The sequence below is a fragment of the Theropithecus gelada genome, chromosome 1 (genome assembly GCF_003255815.1).
Source record: "Theropithecus gelada isolate Dixy chromosome 1, Tgel_1.0, whole genome shotgun sequence".
NCBI lineage: Eukaryota > Metazoa > Chordata > Mammalia > Primates > Cercopithecidae > Theropithecus > Theropithecus gelada.
In genome coordinates this window covers 34,756,053-34,779,241 of record NC_037668.1, presented here as the reverse complement: position 1 = coordinate 34,779,241, position 23,189 = coordinate 34,756,053, and the positions used below count along the sequence as shown (strand labels likewise).

General features: G+C 54.7%; 1 protein-coding gene across 9 annotated transcripts in view; it reads right to left on the bottom strand.

Annotated features, from left to right (window-relative positions):
* Positions 1 to 23,189, bottom strand: part of KCNAB2 (potassium voltage-gated channel subfamily A regulatory beta subunit 2) — a 113,113-nt gene that overhangs the window by 28,054 nt on the left and 61,870 nt on the right. For 7 of the 9 annotated variants that reach the window (XM_025362046.1, XM_025362018.1, XM_025362053.1 and 4 more), the window contains 2 exons: positions 1,939 to 1,982; positions 977 to 1,014 (listed from right to left, as the gene is read on the bottom strand). In XM_025362046.1, the coding sequence (XP_025217831.1) occupies positions 977 to 1,014; positions 1,939 to 1,982 (82 nt within the window). Of the gene's footprint in view, positions 1 to 976; positions 1,015 to 1,938; positions 1,983 to 8,482; positions 8,695 to 23,189 lie in introns of those variants that run through there. The other 2 variants (XM_025362037.1, XM_025362071.1) reach the window with 1 other exon arrangement.

The following is a 23,189-nucleotide window of genomic DNA, read 5'->3' as shown; positions in this document are numbered from 1 at the left end:
AAAAAAAAAAAAAAAAAAAAAAAAAAAAGATAAAAGTGACCCCAAACACAAACTATATGCATTTAAATTTTCATAGAAGCAAAGCTTTCCCTTGGAAATCTGAGCAATCACAGCTAACAAGGTCTCGCATCAATTCGCCGATCAATTTTTGAACGCAACCTTTCTAGTACTAAGTAGGACAAACGTGAAAATTGCTTCTTGTGCAGATGCCCAGAGCTGTCTGAGCAAATGCCACCGCTCTCATTTCTGAGATGCTGCCTCACTGTCCAGAAGCGTGTCTGGGCGTGTGCTGTCCCTGCCCTTCCGAGAGACCCAGAGGCGCTGGCAGCATACAAGCTGGCTTTTCCTTAGTGTTCACTTTCTTGTTCCAATTGTGGGGACATGAGCCCCAGCAAATACATCAGAGATGGGGTTCCGTTCGGGGTCCCTGACTTCCCGCAACAAAATACATCTGACTGCGATCCACACGGTTCGCGGCAGCTGGGAAATGGACGGTGGATGCTGGGTGAAATGCAGATCTCGGGTTCTTCAGCTTGCAGCAAGCATTGCAGGGGCTGCATTCCACATGACCTCAACAGATAGTTACTGGCGTCTCCATGGCATGTGGGCAGCTAGGATCTGCATCCAGCTTCAGAATTTGGGAAGCAGGTGCACCCTGAACTCTCCTCGTTAACTGTGGAATGGGGGTCAAGCGTGTGGGAAATCTGAGTCCTGGGGAGCTTAAGGGACATGATGAGGCCTGAGGCGTCTACTGCTGGGTGATGGCACCAGACTCGGCATTCCCTTTGGCCACGGCCACCTGGCTCACCTTTCTACTCTCCCCTGGGGCAGCGCGCCCTCGCAAAACAGACAGAGGGAGGCAGGCTGCCGCGCTGGCTCCCGGAAGCACGTGCTCACTGGTCCCTGCAGCAGACTTAACCATGTGCTCTGGCGAGCCCATGCTGGGCTCTGGGGTGCTGGGAGAGCCCCATCTTACCTCATCGGTGATCTGGCCTCCGAAGGTCACCCATGTTCCTGGAAGGAGACACAGGGGTTCAAGTTAGGGACCCAGCAGGAAGCCAGATTCTCCCATCGCTGCTCAGGCCTCAGGCTGCAGGGCCCAAGGGGCAGCCACAGGAGTCCCTCTGTGCTGCTGTGTGGCCAGGGTGTCCTTGGTGTGCGTGGACACCCGGCCTTCAGAGGAAGTCCTGCTCTCTTGGGGTCACTAAACTGAGGGGACGAAAGTCTCTGGAGCGGGCTGCTGGCTATGGGCCCAGCAGGTCTGGGGCTTTTGAAATGCTTGTCAGAGCTATGCTGAGGTAGCTCCACATGCTGCAAGGAAAGGCACAAGGGACGCCTCTCTGAAAACACACCAGGCCTGACAGCTGCATCCGCGTGCTCCTGCTGGGACGGAGCGGGGTGGGCGGCGTCAGGGCAGTGGGCGGTGGTCGGGGGAGGGTGTGTGTACTGCAGTGGGCGGTGTGTGGGGGGGGTGTGTGTACTGCATGCACAGGGGAGATGGGGACTGCACGTTCTGGAAACAGGCCTTGCATCTGACAGGAGAGGAAAAAGGGCCAAATCCAATGGTGCTCCAGGAGGGACTCGTAAGCTGAGCCTGCCGTGGAAGGTAAGGTGTCTTCCCTGCAGTCCCGGGGCCAGAAGGGCCTCTGATTTTGTGGTGTGGGGTGGGGACCGTGTATGGAGGGGCCCCTAGTATCCGCCTCACCTCCTCTGCTGAGGTTGTGTCTCTCTCTCCCTCTATCCCAGGCCCCCTCCCACCTGCCTCTTTTTTGCCATGGCAACCAAGCCCCCCTGAATCCCGGGCTCTGGGTGCAGCTACTCCCTGGGGAGTACCAAAGGCTGGGCCACCCTGCCTCCCAAGGGGTGTCCAGTTCAGCCCATGTCCGGCCCCCCGACAACCCGTTTCCCTGGTGGGATGGAGGGGACCACCACACTCACCAAGTCCCAGGCAGGAGACCCGCAGGCCAGACTTGCCCAGGTTCCTGAAAAACAAACGCCACGTGAGTTCTCAGCACCCGGGCAGGACCCTGCCAGCCAGGCTCAGGTCCTGCCAGGGCCAGCCCCCCAACCACTCCCCCAACAGTCAGTGTGTGTTTGGAGGCTCCGAAAGGCACCGGGGACCTTCTGAGAGGTGCTTCTGCTCAGCCACCGCAGGGGTAAAGTGCCAACTGCCCCCAGCCCACACCATGCTGCTGGCACGGGCCCTGCTGGTGCCCAGTGGGGATCTGCAGAGTGGTCTCGAGGACAGATGGAAATGCAGAGGGACGCTGATTTATGGTGAAACCGGGCTGGTCTCAGCCCCGTGGCACCATCTATGTGGTGCCCCTTCCAGAGAAGCCGCCTCTTCCTTCCTCTCTGAGGCTGCATTTTTGATTTTGTGTCTTTTCTTCCTGTCTCCAGAGACTGGGGCAGGAGATCGTCCTGTGCACCGGACCACACGGCCTGTGCATCTGTCCCTCAGGGTGCGGGGAGCTCCATGGTGGGGCTGCCAGTTCTTAAGCAAGGCCAGCCCTTCCTTTGTTACAGCCAGAACCAGGCCCAATAGTAGTGGCAGAGCCTGGCAGCACAGGCCTCCTAACCAGGCACAGCTGCCCGGGCTCCTTCCCAGGGCCACTGAGGCGCCTACCCGCTGGGGTGCATCCCAGGGTTCACAGGAATGGGCCTTGGGCCATCATGACCATCCTTAGGAGGTGAAGGAGAGTGGCAGCCCTGAGGACCGGCATGCTGGTCTGTCCTGGCACAGGTCACCTGGGAGCCCATGGGATTTGCAGCAGGCCAGGCGGTCCCCAGGCATCCTGTCCCCAGATCCTCCCAGGAGCCGTACGTGGCAGGTGCCTTGCTTGTTGTGACATCGATTCTCACAGTATGAGACCTGCCCAGCAGGCAGAGGCAGCTGGGATCCCACCCAGGCAGTTGGCTCCCAGCTTACGTTCCCCACCATGGTGGTGTGCATCCCACCCCTAGCCTGTTTAGCAGGGCGTGATCTGCCCAGATGGTGAGGTTGGCAAGTGGCCGGGTGGGTCTCACAGCTGCAGCCATGCCTGGACTCATCTGGGGTCAGATTCCACTTCCCTTGTGGGATCCAGCTGCCAGCATCTGGCCAAGGGGCAGCTGCTTCTAGGAGGTGGGGAGTGAGAGCCATGAGTTACCAGCGGGTGAGGCCCAGCCTCCTGGCCCAAGGGCCCTGCATTTCCCTGGGGCCATGACACTTCTGACTTCGGAGGATGCGAAGTCCTCAGTTAATCCTCTTCCTGTCCAAGCCTGGCCCCTGGGAAGGCGGCATGGGGCTCAAGCCTCATTCTGACCCCCCCACTTCTGACATGAGCCCACTCTGTCCCTCCCAGCCTCGGTTTCCCTGGTTATAAGGCTCCTGGACTCCTATATCACGAGTGGATATAATACTTCTAAGCAGCTTGAAAACAGCTGAACGTGTCACCAAATTGAAGGTATTTTAAAATTGCCTAGGTTTATTTTTTAATTTCCCATTAAAGCCAGTCCAGCTGCCAGCTATTGCTCCTGTAGGCAGAGCTGGGATTTTCCCTAAAGGAGAACATAAGAACAGGTGAGTTTTCTTTCAGGAAAGGGGAGGACCGGGCGGCGGCTATGGGCAGAGACTCTGAAGCCAGAGCCCAAATCCTGGTTCAACTTTCCTGGCTGGAGGACTCCAGGCATTTTATGGAGTGGCCTGATGCCTCAGTGTTCTCATCTGCAGAATGGGCTCACAAGGCTGCCTTTCTTTTTTTTTTTTTTTTTGAGACGGAGTCTCACTCTGTAGCCCAGGCTGGAGTGCAGTGGCCGGATCTCAGCTCACTGCAAGCTCCGCCTCCCGGGTTCACGCCATTCTCCGGCCTCAGCCTCCTGAGTAGCTGGGACTACAGGCGCCTGCCACCTCGCCCGGCTAGTTTTTTGTATTTCTTAGTAGAGACGGGGTTTCACTGTGTTAGCCAGGATGGTCTCGATCTCCTGACCTCGTGATCCGCCCGTCTCGGCCTCCCAAAGTGCTGGGATTACAGGCTTGAGCCACCGCGCCCGGCCCAAGGCTGCCTTTCTTACGGTGGCTTCCATGAGGACAGAGGGAGATCCGTGAGGATAGAAGGCCACAGGACACTGACTCACATGTGTCTCATTTCCCAAAGACAGCAGGAGGGTGACCTTTTCTTTATTCAAACACAACAGACAAATCAAATAAGCTTTAACTATTACCATGTTCAAAAGGAACTGAAGTTTCCTTTTTCCTCCTTATACATCAATGAAATAATCTGATAGTACCCTCTGCATTGCTGGCATGTTCCAACCCAGAATAACTCATGTCTGTGACTGCCAGGGAGAACAGCCCGACTGTATCACTAATACATTCTGCATGAGCCTGGTCAGTTTAGAAGTTTAGGTAATTTCCCCCATGCTGGCTAGAAAGTAACTGCGGTAGGAAATTATAAAGTTGCTTAGTAGGAGTCCAATAATGAAGCAAAGGGCTGGAGGTTCTGACCAGTGCCTCTTGGCTGCTTTGGGGTCACAACCCCTTTGCAAAAACAGATAAAGCCTGGAAATACGCCCAGATACATATGCCCTCAGAACCTTGCTTGCAACATCTGGGTGTTCACAGAGCCCTGGACCCCACTAGTCTAGACACATTTGGGCATGGAGAAGGGAGGCCAGGTCCCCACCTCTGCAAAACCACCTCCATGAGTGACTGTGGGGAGCAGTTGCTTGAAGAGGCTCTGCTAAAGGCCAGGTTGGGGTGAAGAGAAGAGGCGCCCCTTGGTTGCCAGCTTGGGGAGGGCTGACAAAAGTTGCCCCTGCCCCTGATTCCATATCTGTTCCTGGTCTGACTGGTGGGAAATGGGCCCGCTTCCCCGAGTGGGCTCCGGGTTCAGTCGCTCTTCCACTCACCACCTACAGGACTAATTTAACAAAACTAGGGCACCACGTGATGCCACAATTACCCTGCTCAACTTGTTTCCCTGTGAAAATGATGGTATTGGTTCTGCCATCCGCTGCCAGGCCTCGGGAGAAGGGATGCAAAGGGACAGGGCACCTCCAGGCTGAATGCTGTGTAAGCATAGCTGCTGCGTGGGGGTGGGGAGCACACGTCTCAGCCGCGTCTGGACAGGGCTGCTGCCTGCTGCACTCGAAACTTCCCAGACACAGAAACCATTTCCTACCGATTTCTTCCTCATCATTAAAACTTGACATCCTAATGAAGCAGGCGGTCAACATCTCGAAACCCAAATACTGTTGGTCCTCATTAATTTGCCTCATGTCTCTCCTGGGGTCTGGAAAACGCCCAGTGAGGACTCATAGACATAACCTCTGCCGGAGGGGAGCGCCCATGCCCATCGTGGAGCCCCTGCATGCTGCACACCCCTAAAAACTGCACTTCAGACTTGGGAAGGGCCAGAGCTGTAAGGCCCCGGGAAATGACAGGTCATTTTACAAAGAGGAGTTTGGGGCCTTTCATTGGAGCCACCTGGGCAGAGGACAAAACTGTGATGGGGTGAAGGGCAAGCACCGTGGCCTTGGCTAGCTGGTCCCGGAGGAAGGCAGATGGGACGGCTCCTGTTAGTGCCCTGCTCGCCTGTCTGCTCTGTGCAGTGATGATCTGTTTGCACGCCTGCCCTGCTCCCAGATTCCAGGCTCCCTAAGGACAGGCTGGGCTTCCAGTCTTTGTCTTCTAATTGGAGCTGGCAGTGGCAGGGTCCCAGGGAGTGCTTGTTTGGGACAATGTTGGGGAGTAATTCAGGGGTGAGAAGCCCAGGCCCTGGGGTCAGACTCTCGGGACCAGGTGCTGGCCCCTCCCTTACTTCTCAGGCTTGGCCTCCTGCCATCCCACACTGAGCATGCCTTAGGCCCTTGGGCAAGAATGTGGTGCCTGGTATTGGCCATGCACCTTTAGTTTCCTAATACCTGTGGACTGTGCGCATCACTGGACAGCTGTGCCTGGAGCACACCACTGGAAGGGCCAGCTTCCCAGGGAGGAGATCAGAGTCACAGGGAGGCTGGGCTCAGGCTCCCCCTCAGTCCCTGCTGCCCCTCACTTGCACCCTGGCTGTGGCCCTGGGACAGTCCCTGTGCAGCAATGCATTAAGCAGGTACCGAATGAGCGAGATGGGAGAGGCCCGGGGCGGGGGTGCCCAATGGCACAGGCTTTGGATTGCCAGGCCCATCTCAGCCCCTGTGAAACTGCATCTCATCCTACAGGGCTATGAACCTACCTCTCGCCGTGACAACAGCAAGGAAAGCTCCCAGGCCTGGCCTGGTATAAGGCTCTGTTTGCAACTCCATTGGAGAGATGGGGTCCCTCAGTCAGAGAGTGCTAGGGCTGGGATTTGAACTCTGGTCCGCAGACTGCAAACCCGTTCTCAGTCAGAGAGTGCCAGGGCTGGGATTTGAACTCTGGTCCGCAGACTGCAAACCTGCCAGCTTGATGAACACCCCCCTTCACTGCTCTGTCTTGCCCTCTCTGCCTCCAGCACGCACGTGTGTGCATGCACACAAGCACACACATGGGCATGGTGAGCACTCACCCTCTTTGAGAGCCACTCCTCAGTGAGTTTTAGGAGGGAAACAGTGTTAACAGCCACACTTTCCAATTACGTAGTGCCTTATGTTTAGAAACAGGCCCGCTTTTAACTCCTTTGAGATCCTAGGACTGACATAAAAGTCACAGAAGGCAATAGGTATCTAAACCAAAAAGTACACATATACATGTTTGGTTCACTCCTAGCTTTATTTTTTTTTTGAGACAGGCTCTCATTCTATCACCCAGACTGGAGTGCCGTGGCGTGATCTTGGCTCACTGCAACCTCTGCCTCCCAAGTTCCAGTAATTCTCCCACCTCAGCCTCCCGAATAGGTGGGACTACAGGTGCGCACCACCATGCCCAGCTAATTTTTGTATTTTTTGGTAGAGACAGGGTTTCACTATGTTGGCCAGGCTGGTCTCGATCTCCTGACCTCAAGTGATCCACTCTCCTCAGTCTCCCAAAGTGCTGGGATCACAGGCGTGAGCCACCTCACCTGGCCCTAATTCTAGCTTTTGATCCCTACTTAACAAAAGATGTAAACTCCAGAGCTTCTAAAACAGAGAATTCCATTCTGGACTGTCATTAAACTTAGAGGATTAGACACTTTCAGCCCAGAGGTTCATTAAAGCATATCCCACCCTCCTGGGACACAGGGAAGGAAGAGACACGAATGTGGATGCAGGACCCCAGAGTCATCCCAGAATTCACCTCCAGAATGGGTTGGCTTAGATGACGCAGTTTTCACACGAGGCCCAACTCTCAGGCATTGGTTTTGCAGAGGTTTAAGCCACACAGCTCAGGCATCAGGATGGACTCACAGTGCTTTTCAGGTTGGCACCAATACCAGCTATAAACCCAGAAGATTCCCAAATGCAATGAGAACAGTCTGTGGCTCTTTCTGACGCTGGTGGCCTGCACTCCTGTTTCAGCTCACTGAAAAGCAGGGTTGTCCCCAGTTCGGTTCCTGTTTTGGGAAAACTTTCCCAAGAAACCTGGGAACCAGAGACCTAACTTAGCTTTTCCAGCTTCTGCAGACCACGTGTTGTGGAGACTTCCTTTATCCCTGGAGGATGGTTCTGGACGCAATCAAGGCTCTGGACTCAGAGACTTACATAGGGAGTGAGGAAGGCTGTCCCCTCTCTACAACCCTGCTCCCAGGACCCTTGGTACAAAGCTGGGACCCTCCTTTTCCATCCTGGGCACATTCTGCCATCCTTTGAGAAAGGCCCCGGCAGGGAAGGGGAGGGAGGCCCTGCTCCTGACATGAGTGCTTTAGCATCCTCCACACATACAAGTCACAGCACCTGGAGCCAGATGGTGGCTGAGCCCAGGTGGAGGGAAGCAAGGTGCCTGGGCGGACCATCGGGAAACTCCAGGTGTGGCCTGGCTGACTGTGCCTGCTGGACCAAGAGTCCTGCCTGCTAGAGGAATTGGGCCCTGGGCCCGGCTCAGGTGGAGGAAGGAATCTTCATTCCATCACAGGGTTCACCCCACGGTCCCTCACTATCAAACGGATGTTTGTCACGGTGGCCTGGCTGGAAAGATATCGGATCACCCCCAGGGCATCTTGTGGAGCCTGTGTGCCCAGGGGAGGGCAGGAGCATGTCGGGGGGCCCTGCGGCCCATGCCTCAGGGTTCCCCAGGAAAAGGGAGCATTGGCGGCTTGGCTATTGTAAACGACCCTCAGAAAGAAAACAGAGGCAGAAGGAAGGAAGTCGGCGCCCTCACCGTCTCCCCCTGAAACTGGGAAGAAAGAAACTTCGCACTGACCAGATTCTCAACGCTGTTTCTCAGCATCTACCAAGCACTAAGCACAGCCCCTCCCAGCCCTCAGCACAAACTGCCCAAGTCTGACAAACAGGGATTTGCAGATTTTATGCGCTCTCGAAAGTGAGGAGCTGGGGAGTTGGGGAGGCCGGGAGGTCAGCCCCCACCCTGCAAAGCTGTGCGTCCCCGTACCTATATTTCATCCCGTGTTGCTTCACGCTGGTGTCACCGGCACACGGGAGACTCTGCACCGACAGCTGTCCCAGGCTCCGGGCCACCATGGCCACGGCGCGGAAGCGGCCTCGGGTGCCCAGGCTGGGGCTGCTGGCCGCCGGTCGGCCCAGCCGATCCTCAGGGCCCCGGCCCTTGAGGCTGTGCTCCGAGCACACGAAGGACACCTGCATGCTGAGGCCGGGTGCTCAGATCCTGGCTGCATCCCCTATCCCCTTGGGCTCAGGAGCCATCTGTCCCCTAGAAACTCTTCTCCCCCGACCAGGACGAGACTTTATCCGGAAGCCAAGGAAGCTGCAGGTGTTCCTTCAGGAGCGAGGATTTCCGAAGGCAACGGTGGGGAAGGCTGCGCAGCTCCGAGGGAGGCAGTCACACTTCCAGATCGAGCTACAGAAGACCTGCTCGAAGCACGGCTGGAGGTTGGCGGGGGCGGGGGTGTGCTGCCTCCTCCCCTCACATCTCTCTTGTCTCTGCAGGTCCTTCCTCTGTCCCCACCCTCGTCCAGCTCTGGCTGCCCAAGTCCTCAGCCCAGTAGTCTCCAAAAGTGTTGGGCAGGGCTGGGCTGCGAGTTACTCCTGATGACGAGTGACAGGTGACGAGCACAGCTGCCTTCTGTGGACTGGAGAAGGGAGGGCTCTCTCTGGTGCCACTCTTGGAGCCGGAGGTGATGGCCTGGGGGGCTGTGCAGGGCTGCTGTGACTGCTCTCCTGGGCAGCGGCTCAGGGGGTCTTGGGGAGCAGCTGCTTCTTGGTGCTTCTTGAGTCTCTCTGAGGAGGCCTGGGATCCAGCTCCTGGCTCTGCGCGCCGTGGGCGGCTGAGGCTCCCACCAAGTCAATGAGGCGACCAGGGAGAGGCGCGGGCAATGTCTGGCCATTCATTATTAATGAAGCAGGATGCATGAGCCGCCTGCCTTGGCTGGTCCCCCGAGGCCATCGCTGGCTGCTCCGGGCTGACAGCTGCTGGACCAGGACTGGCCTGAGGCCTGGGCAGGCGCTGCAGCCAGGGTGGACGCCGCAGGCTGGATGGCTGAGCTTGTAGGCAGCCAGCTCCAAGCAAGGCAATGCCCGCTCCGGTCACAGCCTCCCTGGTGCATGCCCAGCGGCACCTCCTTGGGGTTCTCACTCCGGAGAGTGGGGTATCCACTGGGGGATTGGCACAAGGAGAAGCAACATCACCAGAAATGTGAAGAAGCTGCTGTGTCTTGATGATAATGACACAGATGGCCCAAGGAAGGAAACGCGGGGGTCAAACGGACAGAGAGGTTCCAACACTCCCAGTAAAACTTAGGTTACAGCAGATGCTCAATAAATACTCTGCAATCAGTGAGTGAATGGTTGAATGAAGCAAGCCCCTGCCCTACTTTACTTCACCCTCTTCAGCATCCAGAGGGGCTGGCTCTGCCCTCTGACCCCAAGTGTCCCCTTCACACCCTGCAGGTGGGTCCTGGCCAGAGCTGCCTTCTGGGCCCCCTCTTGTCCTGCCAGGAGGTACTAAGGGCACTGGAAGGTGGTGGGGTGATGGGGGATAGGCAACCCTGTGCACAGCCCACCCCTCCTTGAGGCTGGACTCCAGGACTCAAAGGCCACAGCCCTGGCCTCCCGGGAGCTCATGGGCTGCTGAAGAGGCACAGACGGCCACCATTCCACCTTTGGCCCCTACCTAGGGCTCAGGTTAAGTGTTGTTCCCCCTACCCTTGTCCCTACTTGGAGGCTCTTTATAGGGTGTGAGCAGCAGCAGCTCTTAGCATCCCTACTTCCCCTAAATGTGCAAAGCCAGGGCCAAGATGGAATTTGCTCAGACTATCTTACAGAATTTTTCAACAGCCTCCTTCTCTATTTATAAAAAGGATCATATTGATTTGTTCAAAGAGCCTCTGGTTGCCTACTGTGTACCATGGGGCACCTGCTCTCACAGCGCTCACTGTCTAGGGCAGGGCTGTTCAACATCTGATCACGCCAGGGGAGCTTATTACAAAGGCCGGGTCCTGGGTGCCCCCCAGCCCTGACCTACGGAATCAGCGCTCTGAGGCCCAGCCCGGAAGGCGGTGTTTCTACCAAGAGCTTCGAGTGGTGCTACGCATGCTGGCCTAGTGAGACGCAGAAATCCTCTACCTCTTCCTTACAGATTCTCTGCACTCTGGCAAATCATCGGATCCCACAATGGCTGGCATCTTACTATTCCCCAGGGGTGTTCTTACCCCAGTGGTGCACGTTAAGCAGCACAGAGTTAAGTGAGACTCACAAGACTTTTAGTCACCAAGTGTAAAATGTCATCGGCCTCACCACACGACCCAGCAATTCCCTTGCTAGCTATGTCCTCAAAGAACTGAAAACATACACCCACACAAAAACTTCAACACAAATGTCCACAGCAGCCTTATTCACAATAGCCCAAAACTGGAGATCACGCAACTGCACTCCAGCCTGGGTGACAGGGCAAGACTCTGTTCAAAAAAAAAAAAAGAAGTACTGACACAGGCATGGATGAACCTTGAAAACATGATGCTAAGTTAAAGACATTCATGAAAGAATGCATATGATTCCATTCATATGAAATATCTACGGTGGCTTAAGCCTGTAATCCTAGAACTTTGAGAGGCTGAGGTGGGTGGATCACGAGGTCAGGAGTTTGAGACCAGCCTGGCCAACATGGTAAAACCCCACCTCTACTAAAAATAAAAAAAAGAAAATTAGCTAGGTGTGGTGGCGGGCGCCTGTAATTCCAGCTACTCGGGAGGCTGAGGCAGAAGAATCACTTGAACCCAGGAGGCGGAGGTTGCAGTGAGCCAAGATTGCACCACTGTACTCCAGCCTGGGTGACAGAGTGAGACTCTGTCTCAAAAGAGAAAAAAAAAAAAAAAAAAAAAAGGCGCAGTGGCTTACGCCTGTAATCCCAGCACTTTGGGAGGCAGAGGTGGGCGGATCAACTGAGGTCAGGAGTTCTAAGACCAACCTGGCCAACATGGCGAAACCCCGTCTCTACTAAAAATAAAAAAGTTAGCTGGGCGTGGTGGCACATGCCTGTAATCCCAGCTACTCAGGAGGCTGGGGCAGGAGAATTGTTTGAACCCAGGAGGCGGAGGTTACAGTGAGCTGAGATCGAGCCACTGCACTCTAGCCTGGGCAACAAGAATGAAACTCCATCTCAAAAAAAAAAAAAAAAAAAAGAGAAAAGAAGTCAATTGGCACATGTCTGGATCTCCTCCTCGTCCCAACTTGGATGCATCTGCAAGGAGAGGCCCTTTGCGAGGACACTGAAATGCGCAAAGCTCAGGTCAAGGTTGTAACCTTTTAGCTTTCCACTCCTGTCTAATCCTTGCAACTTTCTAAGAATACTGCAAGTCTCAACCCTGTTTTGATTTTTGTGTGTATCTGTTTCTTTTCTGTGTTGTGTTGAGACAGGGCCTCACTCCTGTTGCCCAGACTGGAGTGCAGTTTCACGATCATGGCTCACTGCAGCCTTGACCTCTCGGGCTCAGGTGATCCTCCCACCTCAGCCTCATGAGTGGCTGGGATCACAAGTGTGCACCGCCACGCCCGGCTAGTTTTAAAAATTTTTTGTAGAGTTAGGGTTTTGTCATGCTGCTCAGGCTGGTCTCAAACTCCTGGGCTCAAGCAATCTGCCCACCTCGGCCTCCCAAAGTGCTGGGATTACAGATGTGAGCCACCGTGCCCAGCTCAACTTGTTTTGGACAGGTGGAAAATTCTAGCATCTGGCCAGCCTCTGAAACCCACCGGGCTCCTGCCCACCTTAGTGGCAGCTCCCTGTGGGCACAGCACATGTGTCCCGGTTCCCCAGGGAGCTCTGAGTTCAGATACTCATCCCATCGTCCCACAGCACTGGCATAGTGGGAGTGAGTGTCAGGGTTCTAAAGAGGATCCTCCGGGAATGGGGCACAGGGGTCAGAGGAGGTGCTTCCTGCATCTGGATGAGGACTTGTACACACCTGAGCACCTGCTAGGGTGGCTCCTGGGGACCGGCTGCCAGGCCCCAGCCCCCAACACGAACTGCTTCTGGAGTGGGCTTTGTCAGGCCCCCCACAAACTCCAGTGAAGGCAAAGGGCCTGAGAGGGGCGCCTCAGCATGGAAATTGTATCTACCTGTGAGTTCATGTCATAAACAGGTGGGCTTGACATGCTGCGGCCAGTTTCAGATGGCAGGAGGCTGTGTGCAGTGTTTGGCATGTTGCACTGGGCACAGCTGGTGTGGCTGGGTGGAGGGGCACCTGCTGTGGCTCCAGGTGCATCACCTGTGTGGCCCCAAGTAGGTGGGTCTCTTCACATTCCCACAGAATGCCTTTCCTTAGGTCCCGCTGTGTGCAGCATGCACCTGCTGTCCCAAACCCGGGACTCTGAGAACGGAGCAGGAGATGGGATCTATGATGGTTAATACTGAGTGTCAACTTGATTGGATTGAAGGATGCAAAGTACTATTCCCGGGTGTGTCTGTGAGGGTGGACTGGGAGAAGCAGACCCACTCTCAATCTCCGTGGGCACCACCTAATCAGCCGCCAGTGCAGCTAGAATAAAGCAGGCTGAGGAACGTCGAAGGACTAGACTGGCTGAGTTTTCTCCCGTGCTGGATGTTTCCTGCCCTTGAACATCAGACTCCAAGTTCTTCAGCTTTGGGACTCTTGATCTTACACTAGTGATTTGCCAGTGGCCCTCAGGCCTTCAGCCACAGACTGAAGGCTGCACTGTTGGCCTCCCTACTTTTGATGTTTTAGGACTTGGACTGGCTTCATGGCTCCTCATTTTGCAGATGGCCTATTGTGGGGCTTCACCGTGTGACTGTGTGAGTCAATTCTTCTAATAAACTCCCCTTCATATATTCATCTATCCTATTAGTTCTGTCCCTTTAAAGAACCCTGAGTAACGCAGGATCCTTCTTGTCCAAGTGGGAAATCCGGACCTTCCACAATTTTCCTTCCAAAGCACAGGCCCCAGAAAGCCAAGCTGAGGACGAGGCTAGCACCCTGGGGTTCTGTGCATCAGAGGGAGAACCTTCTCTCTGGTGAGGCTGTCTTCAGTGTCCTGAGTGGCCTCCCAAAGTGCTGGGATTACAGGCATGAGCCACTGCCTGGCCCCGTGCTGGCAGGCTTCGGTCAGAGGCATGGGGCGTGGCTGGTTGACTTCAACCTACAACTGAGTTCTGATTCTTCTTTTGTCTCTTCGGTACCTGCTGTTGATAAGATGAAGCAGCTAGCTCTTGCTGTGATTCATCGGAGGGCAACCACCCCCAATTAAAAGCTCTGCTCTGTGTCTCTGGAGTGCACCACAGACAGCATCCCTGCAGCGGAGGCTTCCAGCTCAGTGTCTGGGGCCCACTCGTCCCCCTTGGGCCTGGAGAGGCCGGAAAGCTGGGGCCGGCCAGCTCCTCCCCCACAAAGCTGGGGCTGGCCAGCTCCTCCCCCACAATGGCAACAGGCTCGCAGTGGAAGGGGGCAGACACGCTCCTATGCACAGAATGAGGCCTGTGGAGGGCTCAAGGCCTTGAGAAGGTTTTAGATGCAGCATTTTTTTTTTTGAGGTGGAGTCTCGCTCTGTCACCAGGCTGGAGTGCAGTGGCGCGACCTTGGCTCACTGCAATCTCCACCTCCTGGGTTCAAGCAATTCTCCTGTTCAGCCTTCTGAGTAGCTGAGATTACAGGCACATGCCACATGTCCAGTTAATTTTTGTATTTTTAGTAGAGACGGGGTTTCACCATGTTGGCCAGGATGGTCTTGATCTCTCGACCTTTTGATCCACCTGCCTCGGCCTCCCAAAGTGCTGGGATTACAGGCATGAGCCACCCTGCCTGGTCTGATATGGCTTTTAAAAGCATAGCCTCCAGCATCTCCTCAGAGTGAGGTTGAGATTCTGTATCCTGCAGAGACCGCCTTGTCCATGCTAAACGGAGTGTGATTTACATCCAAAGGTGGCTTCTTGCCCAAGGAAGGGCAGAGGATGCTGAACAGTTAAGTGGTTGCTCCAAAGGAGCAGTTTCTAAGAACAAAGGGAGGCAGGGCCAGTGGCCTTCCTGGAGGAAGAGTCCACCAGTTGAGTAAGAGCTGAAGACTCCATAGGGGCTAAGTGCTGTGAGTTTGGCTTCCTTCAGCTGGGGCATGAAGCAAGGGTCCCTGGGAAAGGCCTGAGCCACTGTGTTCAAGGCCAAGTCGGCCAGCAGGAGAGTGGGTCAGTGGTGCCAGGGAGTATGGTAGGGCTCCAGGGAGAAGGTGGGCTCCATGCGGAATTCCAGGAGTGTCCTTCTCCTGAGAGCAGGGGCAGGAGGGCAGATGGCAGGAGCCTGTGAGGCAGCAGCAGGTTCTGTGTCTGGAGTAGGGTGACCCACTGGCCTTGCCAAAGGGCGTGTCAGATGGTGGGGGACTTGACACGGAGGGACAGTGAGAGGCCGAGGGAAGGAAGAGGCCACAGGACCGCCGACGGGACATGCGAGCCTTGCCCAAAGTGCACATCCCCCTGGTGGGGCCCATTCTGTGGTTGGGCTGAGTGGACTGTGCTGGGGTCACACCTTGAAGCTGCAGGTGACACTAGGACAAGGCCTCCTGCAGGCCGTGTGTGTGCTTCCCAGGAACCAGCTTTACATGGTCTTCAAAGCCAGTTCCTCCGCCTTCCTCTTGCTCACCAGGACCTCATGGCCCCACACTCACTTCCAACTCTAGAAGCCCAGAAACGGGAAAGCGGCCCGCGGCTGTGAGTCGCCTGGCTCTGCTCGGAGCTGCTGCTGTTTCCCATGCAACTGTCCGGCCCCGAGCGAGCACCTCTCCTTCCCTTCCTCCTTCCGTCCTCCGAAGCACCCTTTGAGATGTAACAAGACCAGCAGCAATGACCACCGAAGAGCCTCTAGGGGCAGATGCCCCAAACCTCCAGGAAGGGGCCTGGGGATCTGCACTGTAACAGGTATAGCTGGGCACAGTGGCTCACGCCTATAATCTCAGCACTTTGGGAGGCCAAGGCGGGTAGATCGCTTGAGCCAAGGTATTCCCGGTTACCTGGGGAACCTAGTGAGACTCATCTCTACAAAAAATACAAAAATTAGCTGGGTGTGGTGGTGTGTGCCTGTGGTCCCAGCTACTAGGGAGGCTGAGGCTGGAGGATTACTGGAGCCCGGGAGGTTGAGGCTGCAGTGAGCTATGATTGCACCACTGCACTCCAGCCTGGGCGACACAGCAAGTCCCTGTCTCAAAACAAAAAACAGCAAAAAACACGAAAAACAGGGATGGCCCATGATTCCTGCTGCCAGGCCAGCTCCAGAAACACCGAGCACATCAACAATCGGTGACTAGACAACCACTTGGCGCAGGAGTTTGGTTCTCTGCCTTTCCTCTCACCTCTCCTTCAGCAGCCCTGTCGGGGAGGGAAGGGCTGTTCTGTCCCTTTAGGGAAGCTGGGGCTGGAGAGGCTGGGGCTGCAGACGGATGCTGTTTCCAGGCCTGGGGTGACCATGACCACCAAGTCTCCAATGTGGTGCCCGCTGCCAGCAGAAGCCCTCCCTGCCCTGACACAGACCCCACACAGCTGCTGCCACGGTCCTGGGCAGGCCCTCACGGAGGGCACTGGGCCTGCCAGCTGGCTTTCTCCCAGCCCCTGCGTCTGGCCCGGCAGCTCTTCCAGAATGACTGGCTGCTCGCCTCCCTCCCTCCTGCCCTTCCTGATGCCTCTGCCCCTTGTCTGCATGGCACTGAACTGCATCTCTAAGTGCAACTAGGTCCACGAATGAGACCCCAAGACGGATAGACAAGACGGGCCAGTCTAGACTGGACAGCTACTGCTGGGTGGGAAGGTCCTTTTCCCAGGGACCGGAAGGGCCTGCATTTCTCTCCCACAAGGGGCCAAGCCTGGAGCTTTGAGTTATGTCACTGGAGCTTATTTAGTCCTCAGGACAATTCTGATGTAGTGACCCTGGTCTCCACTTTCCAGGTAAGGAAACCGAGTCATGGAGAGGCCAGGGGACTTATCTGAGGTCACACAGGTAGCTGGTGGGAGCCTGGGTTCCTCCCAGGACACTCAGGGATGTCCCCGCAGGCTCAAGGTGTTGAGTCAATCCTTGGGGCCTGTGGCAGGTTGAAATGTGTCCCCAAAAGACAGTTGAGATCCTAATTCCTGATACCTGTGAGTGTGACCTTATTTGGAAACAAGGTCTTCGCAAATGTAAACAAGTTAAGTTGGGATGGTCCTGGATTAGGGTCGGCCTTTAATCCAATGACTCGGTTTTTGTTTTTTGCTTTTTGTTTTTGAGGCAGGGTCTTGTTCTGTTGCCCAGGCTGGAGTGCCAGTGGTGTGATCTTGGCTCACTGCAGACTCTGCCTCCTGGGCTCAGTGATCCTCACTTCAGCCTCGCGAGTAGCTGGGATCACAGGCACTCACCACCATGCCTGGTCAATTTTTGTAGAGATGGAGTTTTGCCACATTGCCCTGGCTTGTCTTGAACCCCTGGACTCAAGTTATCCACTCACCTCAGCCTCCCAAGGTGCTGGGATTACAAGCATGAGCCACTGCACCTGGCCATGACCGGTGTTCTTATAAGGAGAGAGAGATTTGGAGACAGAGGCCCACAAAAGGAACATGGCCGTGGGCGGGCAGAAGCAGAGATTGGAGCGATGTGGCCACAAGCTGAGGAATGCCCAGGACTGCTGGCATCACCAGAAACTGGGGGAGGCAAAAAGGACCCTCGCTGGGGCCTCTGGAGGACGTGTAGCCCTGCTGCACCTGGGTGTTGGATTTCCAGCTCCCAGAACTGGGAAAGAAAAGGTTTCTGCTGTTGTAAACCACCCAGCTTGTTACGGCAGCCCCAGGAAAGGAAAACAGGATCTTTCCCAAGATGGACTCTGTCTCTTGGGGACCCCTCTTTCCCAGGATGCACTTGGCCTTGTAGACAGGTTAACCTGCCATCTCCCTCTGGCCTCTGCTGTTTTTCTCCTGCCCCTCCTCCTGCCCTCTGTGCCCTCCTTCCCGTCTGTCCTTTAAGACACACCTGGATTCCCAGCTTTTCCAGTAAGCCTTCCCTGGCTGGCCCAGCTGGAAGTGACGGCCTATGGTTAACTGAGCAACTACAGTCTGCTCAATGAACTTGGCAACCAACCAAGTACTTCCTGGTGAACCTAAGCTTGTGGCAAGAGCCTGGGATCTAGAGTCAGAAAGCACAGGAAATCAGGACTCCTGCCCTGCCAGGAGCTCATGACCAAGGGTCAGTGCCCAAGGACTGCAGAGGCTCCCTGCCATCCACATCTGGACTACCGAGAGAGCCTCAGACCAGCTTCCAGTCAGTCCTGTCTTCCCACCATCAGGGACACAGCCAGAACGAGACATGCGCTTTGGAAAGTGGATTAAGACCAAGACCACGTAGCGCCTTCCGACCTAAACTCACAGAGGCTGGGGGTGTTCTGGGTGCCAGGGACAGACAAAGCTCTGATCTCAAAGCAGTGCAGATGGGCAAAGAGCAAGGTAACCGAGACGGACGAGGGGTGAGGAAGACACTCAGGAGAGGGGCTTCTGAGTGACTTCGTAGGTGCTTGTTTAGAGTGGGTGCTTGGGACAGTCTCTTTGGGGACCAAGCTTAGATGTGACAATGGGAAGGAACCAGGCCACGTCTGGGGAGGCACCCTCCAGGAAGAGGGAACAGAAAGTGTGAGGACCCTGCGGATGGAATGAGTTCCCCTTTGGGGATACAGACACAAGGGGCGGCGTCCGGAGCCTCCTGAGCAGGAGGGAGAGGGGTCCGAGTTGAAACCAAGGAGGCAGGCTAGGGTCCCGGAGAGCCTTGTGGGAGTTTGGGTTCACTCCCAGCACCATGGGGGGCAGAGGAAAACACAGCTGAACTGAGGGCTGGTGTCTGGCCAGCACAGCGTGGGCCTGGTCACAGCCTCTGATCTGCCATTCTGAGGCCACATCTCTGAACCCTACCATCCACAGGGGAGGGGAAATGGGTGCTAAGCCAGCTGCCTTCACCCTGCTCCCTCACGCTTACACAGGGGCTGTGTGGATTTAAAAATTCATCTTAAAATTCTTTTTAACAGCAAGAATTGAGGACAGCTTAAAGAATGGGGAAGTGTAGGCTGGGCGTGGTGGCTCATGCCTGTAATCCCAGCACTTTGGGAGGCGGAGGAAGGTGGATCACTTGAGGTCAGGAGCTTGAGACCAGCCTGGCCAATATGGTGAAACCCCTGTTTCTACTAAAAATACAAAAAATAGCCATGTGGCCGGGCGCGGTGGCTCACGCCTGTAATCCCAGCACTTTGGGAGGCTGAGATGGGCGGATGACGAGGTCAGGAGATCGAGACCATCCTGACTAACACGGTGAAACCCCGTCTCTACTAAAAATACAAAAATTAGCCGGGCGCGGTGGCGGGCGCCTGTAGTCCCAGCCACACAGGAGGCTGAGGCAGGAGAATGGCATGAACCCGGGAGGCAGAGCTTGCAGTGAGTGGAGATCGCGCCACCGCACTCCAGCCTGGGAGACAGAGCGAGACTCCGTCTCAAAAAAAAAAAAAAAAAAAAATAGCCATGCATGGTGGCTCGCATCTGTAGTCCCAGCTACTTGGGAGGCTGAGGCAGGATAACCGCTTGAACCCGGGAGGCAGAGGTTGCAGTGAGCTGAGATCACACCACTGCACTCCAGCCTGGGCGACAGAGCAAGACTCTGTCTCAAAAAAAATGGGGAAGTGCAACAGGAATGCTGCTGGCCACCTCCACCAGCTGGAGCTCAGTTCAGCTGATGAAACGCCCAGGCCAGGGGAACAGCTGGTTCCTTGTGGCACCGAGCAGTGCCTATCCCCAGGTATCATCTTTTCTATACTCATATTTAAGACCAAGTTTAATGGAGACCCAGCCCAGTTGCTGACGGAGAAGAGGTCACCACGGAATAAATTTATCTGGGATCTTTAATAACTGGTGGTCCGAGTCACGGAGCACCCCACCCACCCCCTACCAACCTGGGTGCAGCAAAATGAAATTCACCAGATAGAGTGAGGCCACCACTCTCCCCGCCCCTCTTCACCCCAACCTGGGTGTAACAACAACCTTTGGCCCATCAACTGCTAAAGGGACTTTGTCGGTGGGGTGAGGTGGCTCATGCCTGTAATCCGAGCACTTTGGGAGGCCAAGGTGGGCGGATCACCTGAGGTCAGGAGTTTGAGACCAGCATGGTCAACATGACAAAACTCTGCCTCTACTAAAAATACAAAAATTAGTCAGGTGTGGTGGTGCATCCCTGTAGTCCCAGCTACTCGGGAGGCTGAGGCAGGAGAATTGCTCAAACCTGGGAGTCAGAGGTTGCAGTGAGCCGAGACTGTGCCACTGCACTGCAGCCTGGGCGATACAGCGAAACTCCAACTCAAAAAAAAAAAAGGGGGGGTCCTTTGCCTTCTGGTCTCCTCCACTCCCTGAGAAGGGAGATCCCCAAGATTTCAGCCCCACAGTGGGTCCTGCAGTGTCTCCGAGGCTGCTCAGACATTTTCCTTGGGGCTTCAGGCAAATAAAAGACATGTCCTCCTCACCTGTGCTAGTTCCTTGCAGCTGCCATTACAAAGAACCCCAAATTAGAGGACTTAGAACAACAGAAATGTCTTCTCTCCCACTTCCAGAGTCTGAAGTCCAGGTGTGGGCAGGGCTCCCTCCAAACGCCCTAGTGAGGTGTCCTTTCCTGCCCCTTCCACCGTCTGGTGGCTCCTGGTGGGGCAGGAGACCAGGGTCTGGAGGCAGGGAACTGAAGGCCAATTCCTGCTGACTTTCTAGAACTAAGTCAAAAGGAAAACCCCAACTTTCCACGCCCAAGTAACAAAAGAACCAGAGGCTACTCTCTTTGCACGGTGCCCCCTTTTCTGCGTGGCAGATGAAAAACGGAAGATACTTCTGATTGGTCCCCTCCTGCAACCAATCAGGCTGGTCGTGGGCCAAGTCTTCATTCACACAGAAGCGTAACTTTGTAACTTCACTTCAGCTTCTGATTGGTCACCTTCTGCAACCAATCAGAATGATCACAGGCCACTACTTCATTTACATAGGGTGTACACCAAGTGACCAATGGGAAACCTCTAGAAGGTATTTAAACGTCAGAAAATTCTGTATCCAGGTTCTTGAGCCACTTGCCCACTCTCATCCTGTGGAGTGTACTTTTGTTTGATTTCAGCTCGCTGCAACCTCCACCTCCCAGATTCAAGTGATTCTCCTTCCTCAGCCTCCCGAATAGTTGGGACTACAGGTGTGAGCCACCACGACTGGTTAATTTTTGTATTTTTAGTAGAAATGGGGTTTTGCCATGTTGCCCAGGCTGCTCTTGAACTCCTGGCCTCATGTAATCCACCCACCTTGGCCTCCCAAACTGTTGGGATTACAGGCGTGAGCCACCACACCCGGCTGCTTTTGTTGCTTCATTCTTTCCTTGCTTTGTATGTGCGTTTTGTCCAATTCTTTGTTCAAGATGGACACCCTCCACTGGTAACACCGAGACTCCTCGGAGTTCCTTGGGTTATGGGCCCATTGCTCCTCTCTCTATCACCACATGGCCTTCTTATAAGGACACCAGTCATAGGAATTAGGGTCCATTCTATTCTCGATGGCCCCATTGCCCCATCTTAACTAATTATATCTGCCATGACCCTATTTCCAAATAATGTCACATTCTTCTTCTTCTTTTTTTTAAAGACAGGGTCTCACTCTGTTGCCCAGGTTGGAGTGCAGTGGCACAAACAGGGCTCACTGCAGCATTGAAGTCCTGGGCTCAAGTGATTCTCCTGCCTTAGCCACCTGTTAGCTGGGACCACAGGCACGTCTCACCATGGCTGGCGAATTTTTTGATTGTTTTTAGAGATGGGGTTTCGCCATGTTACCCAGGCTGCTTCTCAAAGTTCTGAGATTACAGGCATGAGCCACCACACCCAGCCTAATGTCATATTCTGAGGTTTAGGATGAATGTGAATTTTAGGGGTCTTGATTTAACCCACTAAACTCTCCTCCATCACAAATCCTGTCCACATCGGAGGGAGCTGAGGTTTCCCCTGAGTTTGGAGGATGGGGTCTGGCCCCTCCTGTGTCATCGTCTTGTGTCCTCCACCTTCCTCCCTCCAGCCTAGCCGCCTGGGCCTTCTCTTCACTCCTCTAAGCGAGAGAGGCATCCATTCCAGATCCCTCTCCTCTTGGGCTGGAATGTTCTCCACATCTTTAGACGATTCCTCTCTCAGAGGGTTCCCCCTTGGCCTCCCTGGTTTCTCTTTATTGCATTGTCCTACATTGCTGCCTTGGCCAGTGGCCACTGTTGGAACTTGTCTCTGTGCGAGCTCGCTGCTTCTCTGCCCCCCACACCCCCCAGGCCATGGCTGCAGTGAGGATGGGGACCTGGTTAATCTTGTTCATGCAGCAGCTCCAGGATCTGGCCCAGCGCCTGGTGCCAAGCAGACGCTCAATAAACATTTACTGAATAAACAAAAGGAATCAATGACTAGCCCGTCATGAATACACAGCGTCTCCTTCTTGAGAAATTTCCAGCAGAACGAGGAGGTCAGCTGTGGCCGAACTAGCGGACCCTTTGTCCTTCCTTTACAGCTGGATTTAGGATACAAAGCCTGAAAAACTCTGCCATCTAATGGACTCACAGCAGAAGTGTTTCGTTTCTTCAAATTACAACCACATATTCAAACAATGACAACCAGCCGCTCTGGCTGTCACCTGCTCATGGTGTGACTAAACACGCTGTCCACAGGAGAAAACGTTAAAGGAGCAGTCCCGGCCTGCACTCCACTCTGCAGAGAGCACGCAGATGATCCCTGGGGTCTGTCTCAGATGGAAGCCAGAGATTGAGTGTTGCCAGATAAAACACAGAACGCCTAGTTAAATTTGAAGTTCAGATAAACAATGAGGAGCTTTTTAGTGTAAGTTACGTCCCAAATATTGCATGGAACATATTTATGCTAAAAAGTTACTCGCTGTTTATCTGAAATTCAAATTTAACTGGCAACTCTACAAGGCCTGGGTGGGGAGGGTCCCCTTTGGCTGACTGGCTCTCACAAGGGCATGTTCCTGAGAGGCACAGAAGATAAAGCTGTCAATTTGCAACTGACACGGATTTACACCAGCCAGAGAACGGCGGCTGGCAGAGCGCTGTCCGAGGTGCTGAATTCAGAGACCAGCGCACTGAAAAGCAAGTCCTGCGGAGGTTCCAAGTGAATTCAGACCTATGTGCCTATCATTTACAGCAGGGGGCTCCAACACCCAGAAACACATTTTTCCCCCATGGAGAAACACCCCCACACATTTTTATCCCATGGAGAATTTACCAAACTTTTTTTTTTTTGCGTGACGGGGTCTCACTCTGTCACCCAGGCTGGAGTGCAGTGGTGTGATCTCGGCTCACTGCAACCTTCACCTCCCAGGTTCAAGCGATCCTCCTGCTTCAGCCTCCCCAGTAGCTGGGACTACAGGTGCGCACCACCACACCCAGCTCATTTTTGTATTTTTAGTAGAGATGGGGTTTCACCATGTTGGCCAGGCTGGTTTTGAGCTCCTGACCTCGAGTGACCCGCCTGCCTCAGCCTCCCAAAGTGCTGGGATTGCAGGTGTGAGCCACTGCGCCTGGCCCCAAACTCTTTTTTTTTTTTTTTTTTTTGAGACGGAGTCTAGCTCTGTCGCCCAGGCTGGAGTGCAGTGGCCGGATCTCAGCTCACTGCAAGCTCTG